Here is a 12,682-nt window from a genome sequence, read left to right as displayed (position 1 = left end):
CTCCTGGTTGAATATACCGATCAAGCCATCCTACTGCACACAACACGTTTACGCACGGCAGTGGATGTGGATATGGGGTCTGGACTCTCTGGAGAACAGAAATGATTCGTTATTCAAGCGTACATGAGTGCCCTCCGATATGTTTTCTATTCTCTTCTGGTGCAGGGACTAGTTTCCATCCTCCCTAGCCTCTTTATTGTCAATAGGAAGATTCCAAAGATTGAAGATTCCGGCTAACAGAGGGTATGCCATATTTACGAGTTCTTTGGACAAATATCTACTGGCGATCTAGAACCGCAAAATACTCTGCAAAAGGAGGGAAAGTCAGTTCATTTGAAATCTGCAGGCAAATTCTCCTTCAATTATTTGATTGTCCTCCCATTTCGTAGATTAATCGGTTGCCAGGTAGTAGATGATAGAAGAAAAATTTCTTTGGCAAAGGTAGGGTTAGGTGCTCGTTCTGGCGGACACGTTGATGGTGATGTGGGCAGCCATGAGACAGAGTGATGAATCATAGGTTCCAATATTACAAGACCAATCGTAATTATTAACTTGATTTGATTGGGTATTAAACAGCTAAGAATATTAAGATACCCTCGCGAAAAAAGAAAAGAGCAATCATTTAATCATCATCTCATTGCAAACATGCATTAAAAATGACCAAATCGAATGCATCGATCCATCGCGTTATGTGGCACACCCGTAAAGAGCAAATGCAAATGCCATTTGACATTTACCTTCCTGATTCCAACCCCGAACCGCCAAGTCATCGGGAATGATTCAAGGAGACCTCGTGCCGAGCCAGTATCGCTCCTTTATGACCAGGTCTTGGGACCGAAGGTCTGGCCCTCGGGCAGGACGACTTGGATGGCGGTGTCGGCCGCATCCATGGTGTTGGCGGCGATATCGGTTCCCCACCAGGCAGGGAAGTCGGTGCTGGTGAGGTTGAGGGTGAGGAAGATGAGGATAGTGCCTAGCGCGAGGCCGACGTCCAGACCAGCTGACAGAACGTAGTTGTATTGCATCCACCAGCCGCGGAAGCGGTCACGGATGAACTTGTTGAAGACGAATCCGACGATACCCCAGCTGAGGTAGTTCAGAGGGGTCGCGGGGGGAATGAGACCCGCTCCGCTGAAGATCAGGGGTGCGGAGAGGTAGCGGATGGGCGAGCGGGGGAGAGCGCGCGCACCGAAGTAGATGAGCACGGGGAGGACGGCACCGGCAATCCAGAAGAACATGAGGGGAGAGTAGAGCTGGCCGATGGAGAAGATTCGGGCGGGACCGATCACACCCCAGATGACGGAGGCGTTGAAGAAGACACGGCCGTTGGGGCAGCTGTAGTGGTTGACCTGGTGCTGGGAGCAGACATCCTTGATGGCGCCCAGAGCCCAGTTCATCACAGCAATTTGTACGAGAGAGGACCAGACACCGGCGACCATCTGGGCGGCGAAGGTGACACGAGGAGGAATCTTCATGTAGTGGCCTGGGGAGACAAATCAAGTTAGTTAACACATAAAATAGGAAGGTGAAGTAGGGTACATACCGAGCTTCAAATCCTGAGTGAAGTACATTCCCTGGTACATGCTCATGTATCCATAGGTCTTGAACAGCATCATGGCCATTGGGCGACCAGGCTGCATGTAACCGATGATGAACTCAGTCAAGACATTGAGACCGATATCGATGTTGGTCGAGGCCTTGACAATTCCAAGAGGCACGAACCAAAAAACGGCAATAATCAGGGAAATGAAGAAAGCCCACCAGCTCAGATGGGTAGGGAAACCCTGAGTCACACCCAGAGCAATGCCGATCATGATTAGGGTGACAACACCGTACCACCAGATAGGAACGGGCTTGAAACGAGACATGAGGCGGCTATGCACATCCTCGTCGTCAACGGCGCCGACGGAGCGGAAACGAGCCCAGAGATCGGAGCCGTGGAAGAGGATAGTGTGGAGAATAACGGCAATGATACCAGCGAAGGACAGACCGTAGCTGAGAGTGAAGGTGGTGGACAAGAAGAGAGGAGAGTAGTTCTTGTACTTCTCGGCGTCAAAGGTGAACTGGGGGGTGAGAATCTTGGAGACGTTATAGCTTCCTCCGGTGTTGTCGTAGCTGCCCGAGTCGCTGATAGGCAGGTACTTGAAATAGAACAAGCCAGAGTAATGGATGGCAGGGGTCACGATCCAGAACCAGAGAACCATGCCGATCAGAGTGTTGGCCATGGCGTACCAGGGAGCAATTAGGGGACTGAAGTTGAAGCCGGAGATCTGAGTCCAGTCAAAGGTCATGGGGATCAGAGACAGACCGGTCCAACCACCGAACAGCTGGTTGACAATGACATTCTGGGGCTTGATCCAGGTCACCCAGGCGAACACGCTCAGGAAGGGAGCAATGTATCCGGGGAACCAGTACCAGCAGAATGAGCCGATCATGGTATACAGGAACAGACGGTAACGACCAATCTTCCAGCCGCTAACCTTGGCGGGATCAGGCTTGGTTCGGTCATGGAGTGCCGAGAAGAGGGCGGTGTTGATAAGGGTAGAAGGCCAAATCATGGCAGCGGGCTGGACCAGATATTTGGTGAAGAAGCCGGCCAAACCGAAACCCAGCATCTGGGTCGAGATACACATGAAGATCTCGAAAGCCCAGCCAAACTTCTGTCCATAGAACGCACGCTGAGCCAACAGGACATCGGTGGCATAAGCGGCGCCACCACCAAATGTGGCGTTCGCCATGATAACCACTAGCGCGTGTTCCTTCTTGCTGAAGACTCCGGGGTTAAGGTTGCACTCAATACCGAAGAACTTGAACTTCTTGGCTGGCATGAACTTTTCCCAGGCCTTACCAACGGGATAGGCGACGACCTGGGCGATGTACGAGGGAATGACAATGTAGGGCTGACGCATGGAGAACAGCATGTTCAGAGCGGAACCGATCGTCGCAAAGAGCATACCGATGACCCAAGCACGAATGGTATTGCTGTGACCTCCTTCATCGACGTTGGCGACGGCAGCGCGCACTTCGGGGTAGATGGAGTTGTCCAGCAGCTCGTGGGCGAGACCGACCTGGGCCCCCTTGTCGGAAGTGTGCAGGGCCTCGTCAAGTTCGTCTTCGACATCGTTGGGCAAGTTGGGGTCCCAGTGATGATGCTCCTTCATATGGCGCAACTTGGTAATCATATCACTGGGCGCGGTCTCATCGACCTCGGCGCCGCTGGTGACGGCGATATTGGGATCGGTCTTCTCCATGGCGAGGCGAGTCACAGATCGTTGCAGATCCAAACTGGGGCCAAAGAGGGATGAGAGAGAAGGGAGAGAGAGAGGAGGGAAAAAAGGAGATAGCAAAAGTGATTTGACGTGCTTTAAAACAAGCGCGACTGTTGTCTCTCTCTCTCTCAGCTTGACAGCCTGTGAACGACCCCGACGGTCTTCCGCCTTATCGCCCCCAGTAAACGAGGTTAAAGGGTATCTGAGACTAAACTGGGGATGGATGTAACCCCAATCGAGCCGGTTAGGATAAGCGCACCGGCGACGAGGTCAACAAAGGATGTGATAGGGGGAAAGTCAAGCTGAAGTGGGGGGTGGAAAGTGCACAGGCAAAGAGTAAACCGGAGTGGGGGGAAGACTAAAAAGGAGACTAAAAGACTAAACACAACCACGAGGAGGCGAATCTTGGGGATTCTATGACTGATCGACTTGTGTCAAGGTTGTGCGGGGATGATAGTAGTTGTTAGTCAATGACTCGTCAATTGTTTGTTATGACAGACGAGAGGGCTTCGCTGGGTTCGGCCAAGTTGATGTTTATGTGGAAAGGCCCGTTCCATACTTCTCGATGCTTTCGAAGGAGTAACGAGATACAACCTTGAAAAAGAAAAAAGAATAAACAGAATAATAAAAAAAAGGTAGAATAATAGAATTAGGAAGGTCAAAGAAGCAATTAAGCAACATCGACCCATCACGCGCAGGGACTCAATCGAGGAAACTCTGGGAAATCCCTGGTAATTAGTCCAATCAATCTCACAGTTACACAAGGAGACTACTCTCAAGCCATCAACCTGTCAATCTTGTGCTTTGCAGTGGTGCTTCTTCCTTTTCTTTTTCATGCGTTTGCCCCTTGGACCAGTCAGAACCATGCGATGCACTTTGACCCCTTCTGAGTGCCAGCCACCTTTTTCCCTTGATATCCCTTGATATCCCATCCTCCGTACGTATCAATATCCCGGTTACCCAGAATCCCTGTTCTGCCTTGGTGGCGGACCTTTCCGCTTCGATCCACTGGCAAAGTGCCAAGACTTTTGGGCTGACCTGATGGCTGGAAACACTGTCGCAACTTGCGACAATGGGCTGAATCTGCGGGCATGTGCCTATGTGACCTAACACGAATGCGGCCGAACATTAGTCCAGACGGCCCCAGGACATGCAATGATGCTCGCCACCAGGGAGCGTCCACGGCATGGTAATTATGTTCGTCGGCGAATCCGAGACACAATCGTCTGTTCTGCTTGTCTCCGCGATAGTCAAGCAAGTCGTGGACAAGAGGAACGGAGAAGCCCGGGACCCTAGGAGAGAGGGTCCAAGGAAATCCCGGGCGGAGATTGGGGGAACAACCGAGCTGCATTGATAACGTGCTGCTGGTAGATACTGTAGTCAGTTTCTCGCATTTCGCCAAGGCCCAAAAGGTCCACCCGTTCCTTTACTCCCGCCAACGGGAATCCGCTATGGCCACGAGCTTGTTAGTGATAAGCCGGTTGCATCAGGGCTGGGCGAGTCTTGGAAGGGCCCTCCGGAGGAGGGTCCCCCCCAGAACGTTAGCGTTGCTGGAGACTGGGAGGGTTCAAAACTAGCGCGGCCCTTATCCTGTTAGCGGCCGTGCTAATTGGTTTGGGGCTGAAGTTGGTTGGACGCCACGGGCCGGCGAGTATACCCCCCTGGACAAGGAGGCGCTCGGGTCCCGCGTGCCACGTTCATTTGGCTGCCCGCATCTCCGTCGGAATACAGGAATGTGAGCGAAGGCGCAAGAGGTATGACTGGGGAAAGATACAACCGAGGCTGTAGTTGGAGGGGGGGGGAGACAGAGCTCGGAGCTGAGGTCTTGGCGAAATGTTATTGCTCCGATAACATTGGTTAACGAATATGATGGTGAGATATTCATGTAAGGCCATCTGGCATTCATCCAGGATAAGCATCTGTTGGATCTTGGCTCTTGGAAGGTATGGTAGTATTCCGTGCTTATTTGCTGACTGGCGGATGCAGCTTCGAATGCAGGATCCGGGGGAAGTTTCTCAACTGGGACCAGGATCAGCTCGTGTCTCTTTCATCCCTGCTGATCCTTACCCCAAACATCATGCTGGACGAGGGTAGTCGGCCCTATGAACCTTGGATTCAGGGATGGAACAGGAGACACGCGATCGACCCGCACCGGTGAAATGCGGGGAAATTAGAATGGTTGGACTGGAAGACTTGCGGCTGGCATCGGTCGTAATTGAAAATGGTCAAGGCGTAAAATTGAATTGTAAATTAATTCCACAATCCAGTTGGGCGACTGGTTTCCCTCCCCAAAGGGAGAAAGTGTGCGACAGTCAGACTTTCGATGCGTCGGGGGGCGAAAAAAAAGGCACCGAATGACGGGACTCTGATTGGCTGGTACAATTGTAGAGTTGCAATCAGAATGATTTCAGGATAACCAGTATTGTTGTTCAATTGGCATAGATAGTCACGGATAGGACAGTTGGCAAAAAGTGTAAGAAATCTCAGGGAGCTCTCGTCTCCTTAAGAATCGACTTGCGGTCATAATAAAGTGACTCATGCTCGTATTTGGCCCCTCTGAAGAATCCCAATGGCGCTCGCTATTGGCGGACCTATTTCTCGCATACAAGCAATTGCGGTCTTTCTTTACGAGCTTCGAAAGTTCGAAACTGACAGCTTGCCGAGGCTAATTGCTTATTTACACCTGCTCTCTCAACTGGCCAGTCTGGCTGGCTCTAGAAAACCATCCCCCAAGTTCCAACCTTCGACGCTTATCCTCTTACCCCAATGGTCATAGTCGCCCCCGACATGGCGGCCTCGGGGGATCTGAGACATCAGGACCCTGTCGGGGTAATTCGTCCGATAGGGACTCTGGATCTAGTAGGCGCACTATCTGCTCTCTGCTTTCTGGTGTCAGCCACCGCGCGGTGATTCGTTTGATAGCGTATGCAGGGTCCAAACATCGTTTCAATGGCGCTCTATCTACACAAATCTAGAAGGTGAGCGGCTATTCCAGGAAATTTGCCATATCTCTAGAATCCTACATCAAAGCACCTTCCCTCTTGTTCAGTTCATATTGGCCGTATCGGGAATGCCAAGACTCGTATTCATGGTCGGATGGAGAGAAACTAGCAGGGGGGAGTATACAGGGTAGTGGAGTCGATCCGGAAGCCCGTACCGGAGACCGGCTTAATCAAGTTTGGAAAACTGGGTCCATGGAATCTTAGCGTGAACGAGAGATAGCATGGAAGAGATAGAACTATGAAATTTCTTGCCAAGTGACTTCTGCCTCCGCCTCCCCGATTATAGTAGATTATTCGTCGTCGGCCACGTGGAGGGTGTTGGATCCAGCGAGAAAAATGCCTCGTCCCCGAGTGCCCATTCAAAATCCGCCAGGAACTGCTCATCCAGGTGGAATGCACTCTGGTCAGTGAGCATCCCGGATGGCGCCATCATGCCGCCAGAGAAGTTTTGGTTGGGATCTGACCCACCACCTACGCCTGCATCAGCAGTAGCAAGGCACCGTGAACGAGAATAAACTATACCGCTAGCAGGCTCTATAACCGACCGTACAGTCCGCGATTGGGGATCAAATTCATCCCGCCACCACCAAACAGCGTCGAGAATGGGACTGAGAACTAGTCGACCGCGAATGCGCAGGGCGGGATAATCCGATCCATCAGCGCGGCGGAATGCTTTGTTGCTATTCCAAGTCGAGCTGAGAATCATGACCGTCTTGGCAGCTATGTCGGCACTGTCAGTGGAGATTTGTTTTGCCAGATTGATGGCTGTAAAGAGAGCAGCTCGCGCACGACCAGTCTCCAAACCCTGTGAGGCTACGGTGCTTTTTAAGATCCGTAGCAAGGACGTGGAAGCCAAGAGCAGCGCAAAGCAAATATGGACAGGGGCCATCGACAGGAACCCAAATCGATCGGAAAGCACCTGAACGTAGTCAATCAAGCTGCACGCGGTGACAAGAATTCGTGGATAGCATCCGCTGGACACGAGGGTTTGGTTCTTGAAGAAATGGAAGCTCTGAACAGCCATTCGACATAGCCCAGTGTCAAATCTCTCGTCATCTATATTGACGTACGGTCAGAATGCACCCGATCAGAACACTCAAAAAGGATCATACCAGTCACTGCACGTAGTTCTAGATCATCTACCTGTCCTTCGTATGTGCGAAGCAAGATATCCAATGCTCGCTCTTGGTCGAGAGACATCGACCGCAGCCCATTTTCGGTGACTGCTTCGCTGCATTTTGCAATCACCTCTTGACAGCGAATTTTCAGAGCCATCCACGGTGCAATTTTATCCATCAGCACCTGTCTATGTGTAGGATCTTGGCCGTGGTTCATTAGGGCCCGAGGTAACTGTCCTTTGAGCACGCATACCCTGTCAACTACATTAGTACACATTGGACAAAATTCCATCACTCGGTCTGTCAGCCTACCTTTGATACATAATAACTGTGTGCGCCCACAGCTCCGACCGACGGAGCAGATCACCTTCGGATGGCGCCGGGATTTTGACTCGTGAAAACTCATGACTCGACATGGGGATATGGAGCCCGTTTTGCATGGAGATATGGAGCAATATCCCACACAATGGAAAAGCCACATCCGGATGGTCCGCTCCTTTTGGGAAAGGCCATGTCAAAAGGAGCAAAAGTCCTTGGATAGTGTGCCAGGGCGGCGATACGGACAAAGCCGAGAGGAATGCCATTTCCAACACACTTCGAGCCAATGCCGTCAACAACGTAGGATTTCGAGCGTATGAACGACATGCTGCTCCGATGATTGTCCAGAATAGAAAGGGTGATTGTGCATAATATGTATTTGGTGAAGTTTGGGGGTCCAAGATGGGAAGGAATTGCGCGTAGTGCTGGAAGAATCTTGGATGATCAGGTTAGCAGGGATATACACAACCCACCACCACGCAAAGAGAAAGGGGATGAAATTCAACCCACAATCGAAACAGATCATCAATTTCCTCTCCTTGCACCTGTACCCCGTTCAAGCTCCGGGACTTGGTCGTGCCACCACCGTCCAATGCCGGTGCCGGGGTCATATGTGTGAGGCCATTTGGAGCCAACAAGTGCGGCGAGTATGCATCGAGTGGGGCATTCGAGGAAACAGAGACGGAGTTACTCCCTGGTCTCGAATGCGCTCCCATCTCCGCTGCCGCTGTCAAGAGGGCGATCGGCGAAGGGTGGGGACTAAGATCTGTTGGTTGGGATGCCCGAAGCTTGCGTCGCAGATCTTCCGATTCCCGTTCCAGCTCGGAGAGCCTCCTGAATAGAGAGAATCGTTAGAATGTTTCATCAAATCTCCTGCCGGTCTGTTTGATCTTGGCTGGTTGCACGTTGCATACGCACTTGCGCTTGTGCTCTCTCTTGAACGGATCTGAAATGATGCAGTTTGCCTTGACCTTGCGGCATCGGTTACATGGCTGATCTGGGTCCAAGTAGACATCGCATTTTGCCTACAACTTGTTAGAACAACGATAATGTTTTGAGAGATGAAATGAGGAGCAGCCACCTTTTGCTGGCGGCACTCCGTGCACGCCTTCTTTCCTTTTTTCAGCGGTCTTCGGGTAGGCATGTTAGCATGTTCGCGCGACGGAAGGATCTGTCGGGAATGATTCTTACGTCTCCACGAGCAGGGACATGGTACTTGGAATTTCGAGTAGTAAATAGGCATGCGAAACCGGCCTGGCCCTGGAGAGGATTGAGAATGGGTGGTGGAGGGGGTGAGAAGCCTCAGGTGTGGGTGGTGCCGGTCCCGGCATTGGGCCAAGGCGGAGAGACCCGGCACCGGGATGGTCTGTGCGGATATAAGAGACATCCCGTACTATCTAGAGATTTGACAACAGATGTCTATAGACTCTACAGGCCTAACTATTCAGGCCATATTTGATTGTCCGTAGACCAAGACAGAGACTCTGAAGAAAAAAATACAGTGACCTGCCCGAATTACCATACCAATCGGTTTTTACATGATCCCCGTACCGCCGCCAGCCCAGTATGGAATGTGACAAACATCCCCGGAAGCTGTAACCTTTTCCCCGTAGAGGCTACACTGAGGATGCCTGTCCTACTGTCGGGGTCCCCGATGTACACAGGGGTGCATTCGTTCCTGGTCAACCGTACACAGCAGCACAGCATGCTGCCAACCTGACAGACGGTCTCGAAGTAGCTTCCACGCCTAGCCATTGTGTAACGTGCCTCGAGCGACGTAGCTCTTTCCCCTCTAGTTTGGTCGAACACTTCATTCAGTGCTGCATCTGTCCGTGTCGGATTCCTAAAATGGTAGTTTTGGTCCGGTCAATCATTGCCTCGGTCCCTCGTCGTCACAGGATAGAAGACGGGTTCGGGATGCTATCAAGGAATTCACGGTTAACTGCATCATGGGAAAGTTGGGGGACTGCCATGTGTGATAGATAATCTTGTGTTCTGATTTGGGTAGGGGAGTCTCTTGCCAGATCTAGCAGAACTGGCTAAGGGGCGACCATGTATATGAGATCCATTCACAGCTCTCTATGCGGGCACACCTACAAGTTCCTCCAGTACAGATATTGCCGATTATGTTGGGTGAAAATAGTAAACTTTATAGTCGTATGATTCCTGATTTGCCTTCGCTTTTCCACCAAAGGAAAGGAGAGTACTAACCAAGTCGTATAATTATACTTGTATATTACAAAGAGAACCGAAAAGCCCCCATGGTAGTGAAATATTTACATGGACCTGCAGAACACCGGTACTTAATTGACATCATTGAAGTAAGCTCTGGTTTTATTTTGATACAATATGGTAAAGTGAGGATCCCAAATAACCTTTTGATCTATGAATTCTCTAAGATCCACCATCTCGAACTGAGTAGAGCCCGGTAGGAGCTATAGAATTCCGGTTTGTGTCAAGTCACTGTGCCTATTCTCATTATCTGCATCTTTTCTCTCCATACAAAGTCCCGTGGATTTTGAAACGCGATTCCATCACTGCAGCCCCATACTTGCAAAGCTCTCGACTCCGCAGTACCAAATTCGGGCTAAACGGGGTGTCAGCGCCACCACGAGGCAAGATGGCAATGTTTTCAAAGTGACATCACTCGCCCCTACAGACTATATATTGAAACTTGAAGAAAGTCGCCAGCAGCGCCCTACCGATAAGTAAGCATCGCTTCATCGCTTATCAACCCATGTTATCAATCATGAATCTGGATCTTCCCACCGTCGCGGAACTCAAACAAGCCGCCGAGTCCGGGCAGCGGATTACCGCGCAAGATGTTTCGGCAATCTCGCAGGTCGAGAACCGATTAACTGGACGCGGGCCGGTCCGTGGTGGACCAGCTGGTATGTTATTTAGTTTTGCTGAGTTATTCTTGGTGATAGTTGCTAATTAGGACTAGCGACGGCCCAGAGTATCGCGATGAAGCAGATGAACTTTGATAGTACGATCGAGGAAGTATCACGAAAACCCCAAAGTCTTATTACCCAGGATGATGCGCGGGTTGTTCAATCCACAGAGGTATGCTAGGAGAACTGTGGATTATGCCAATAGTTCATGCTAATGACTTGTTTCCCCTTAAGGGCCGCGCCTTCAACAAACCACCTGGCATCGGATCCGTCTCCGCCCAAGTTCGTTCCATCGCTAATCGCAACGACTACTATAATGTGCCGGCTGTTCCAACCGATGTACCGGCGTATATAACCAAGGATGATGCTCGGCAGGCCCAGCGAGTGGAGAGTATGTATTATGGAGGGCAGATTCCCAGCTACAGTACAGCTGCAAATATGCAGGTCAGTGGACGATGGGACCAGAGTGATGGTCGACGAGGATCGTATTACTGACGCAGTCTGCGCAGAGTGCTGCTGATAAACTGGAGAATCTTCGGCAGACTAGTCCGTAGGTTAGATGTTGATGTACAGTGTTGAATATCGATAGGTATTCTATCTTTTCTAAAATTAATACGGTTGTGAATATTTGATGTTCTCGGTTTGAGGTATGTAGTATTGTACACGATTCCAAGGACTGGCTTGTTTGCTCCATTCTTCCTTCGACGAGATCATGAGTGGTATTCCTACAACGATGCATTTGCCCATAGTAGTAGTTGACGGGCGCAGCGAGTGGGGGCTATTTGAGGTTTTCCATTTTTAGAGTACTAGTTCGTGAAGGACAGACACATCTTGCGACCGTGCACTTTTGCTTACTTTTAAACGCCACAAAAGGCTGAAAATAGTCAAATCATGGAAGGCCGTGCTGAACCTTGGAGATACTCCGCCACATCACTTCCCCAGCCCCCTTCTCTCTTCTCTGCCAAGGGGCTATATAAGCACTACAAAGTAAGGTACCATTTAGCGCAACTAAGTGGGCCTTGTTCACCGCGGATTGTTACAGTTTCTCTATCTGTATCCCTGCTTCCTGGTTCCTCGGCCAATATTTTGGTTGGGACTTAGCATCTCGACGATCGCCGTCTCTTCTGTGCTAAACCACACATCCCCCCACCAAGCCCATCCAGACCCCGGTTCTGTTCAGACTCGACTCGTCGACTGCACCTGTGATAATCCGTCTACCAGTATTTGTCACGATGCAGAGCCGAACTTCCTTTACAAATCAGACACCGCTTCCCACTACGGTATCCGAGGATGCCGTTCTACGAACCCTTCGCGACCACGCCGCCATGATCGAACAGAATCCCCTAGTTATTCATTACGAACGATGTGCACCCCCGGAAGACGCACCCGCAGACGAAGCCCACGGGATCTGGTATGAGCTGACGGACCGGATTTCATATCTCCCGTGGGGTCTACTGCAAGGCAAAGTGCGATATCGAGGATGTTTCCATGATACCCCACAAGGCCTTCGAACCCATATTTATGCGCCTATGGGGGTGCATATCCGCAATCATTGGACGGTGCATCGCAGGCGCAGGGAGTCTTATGCAGGCGAAGATAATCCATTGGGTGAATTGTACTTGCAGGAGGAGATTGAACTTCGGTGTCCATTCGGAACGACGAGTTTCGTGCGTCGCACGCTGTCGCAGGCACATCGCGAGTTAGTGGCGCGACTGGCAGATGCTGGAAGGGGTTGAGAGAGTCAGTGTGAGAAGATTAGCCTAAGATCCGCATTCTAGGCCACATGGACATTGAATGGACTCCATTGGACCTGGATGGGATGGAAAGATAAAGCATCCGACATGATCATCTCGGTGGTTTCATAAAGAGGGGCATACTCCCAAGCGGGGCGGGGGACAATTTGTCATTGCGGGAATTTGGGGAATTTGGAATTATCGACGACAACCAATGATGTCATCCCAACCGGTCCCAACTAGCCCGAATGGCTTGAATGGCTCGCATGAGGTTTCTGTGGAAAAGTACGCAGGATTTGGCATAGTTGGCAGATTTGACATTCTGTTTCATCCCACTAAAGCCATCAA

At 50.8% G+C, this 12,682-nt stretch overlaps 4 protein-coding genes across 4 annotated transcripts; 2 read left to right on the top strand and 2 right to left on the bottom strand.

Moving 5' to 3' along the window:
* Window positions 1–815: 815 nt before the first annotated feature.
* optB (small oligopeptide transporter, OPT family) lies at window positions 816–3,251 on the bottom strand (the record flags this gene model as incomplete). The annotated part of the gene is made up of 2 exons (XM_056705743.1): window positions 816–1,483; window positions 1,544–3,251. The coding sequence occupies 2 exons, from the start codon at window positions 3,249–3,251 to the stop codon at window positions 816–818; spliced, it is 2,376 nt and encodes a 791-aa protein (XP_056548966.1).
* A 3,300-nt stretch (window positions 3,252–6,551) lies between these two features.
* Window positions 6,552–8,851, bottom strand: N7496_012829 (putative C6 transcription factor (Leu3); the record flags this gene model as incomplete). Its single annotated transcript, XM_056705742.1, has 7 exons — window positions 6,552–6,742; window positions 6,794–7,327; window positions 7,384–7,643; window positions 7,702–8,142; window positions 8,218–8,541; window positions 8,626–8,732; window positions 8,789–8,851. 7 exons carry the CDS (start codon window positions 8,849–8,851, stop codon window positions 6,552–6,554), a joined length of 1,920 nt encoding a protein of 639 aa, XP_056548965.1.
* A 1,605-nt stretch (window positions 8,852–10,456) lies between these two features.
* N7496_012828 (uncharacterized protein) lies at window positions 10,457–11,096 on the top strand (the record flags this gene model as incomplete). The annotated part of the gene is made up of 3 exons (XM_056705741.1): window positions 10,457–10,598; window positions 10,649–10,773; window positions 10,836–11,096. 3 exons carry the CDS (start codon window positions 10,457–10,459, stop codon window positions 11,094–11,096), a joined length of 528 nt encoding a protein of 175 aa, XP_056548964.1.
* Window positions 11,097–11,833: 737 nt separating this feature from the next.
* On the top strand, window positions 11,834–12,337 carry N7496_012827 (uncharacterized protein; the record flags this gene model as incomplete). The annotated part of the gene is made up of 1 exon (XM_056705740.1): window positions 11,834–12,337. One exon carries the CDS (start codon window positions 11,834–11,836, stop codon window positions 12,335–12,337), a length of 504 nt encoding a protein of 167 aa, XP_056548963.1.
* Between the last annotated feature and the right edge of the window lie 345 nt (window positions 12,338–12,682).

This window comes from Penicillium cataractarum (genome assembly GCF_028827025.1).
Source record: "Penicillium cataractarum strain IBT 29864 chromosome Unknown utg000011l, whole genome shotgun sequence".
Classification (NCBI taxonomy): domain Eukaryota; kingdom Fungi; phylum Ascomycota; class Eurotiomycetes; order Eurotiales; family Aspergillaceae; genus Penicillium; species Penicillium cataractarum.
The sequence above is the reverse complement of the archived record's forward strand: the minus strand, read 5'-3'. Positions and strand labels throughout refer to the sequence as shown.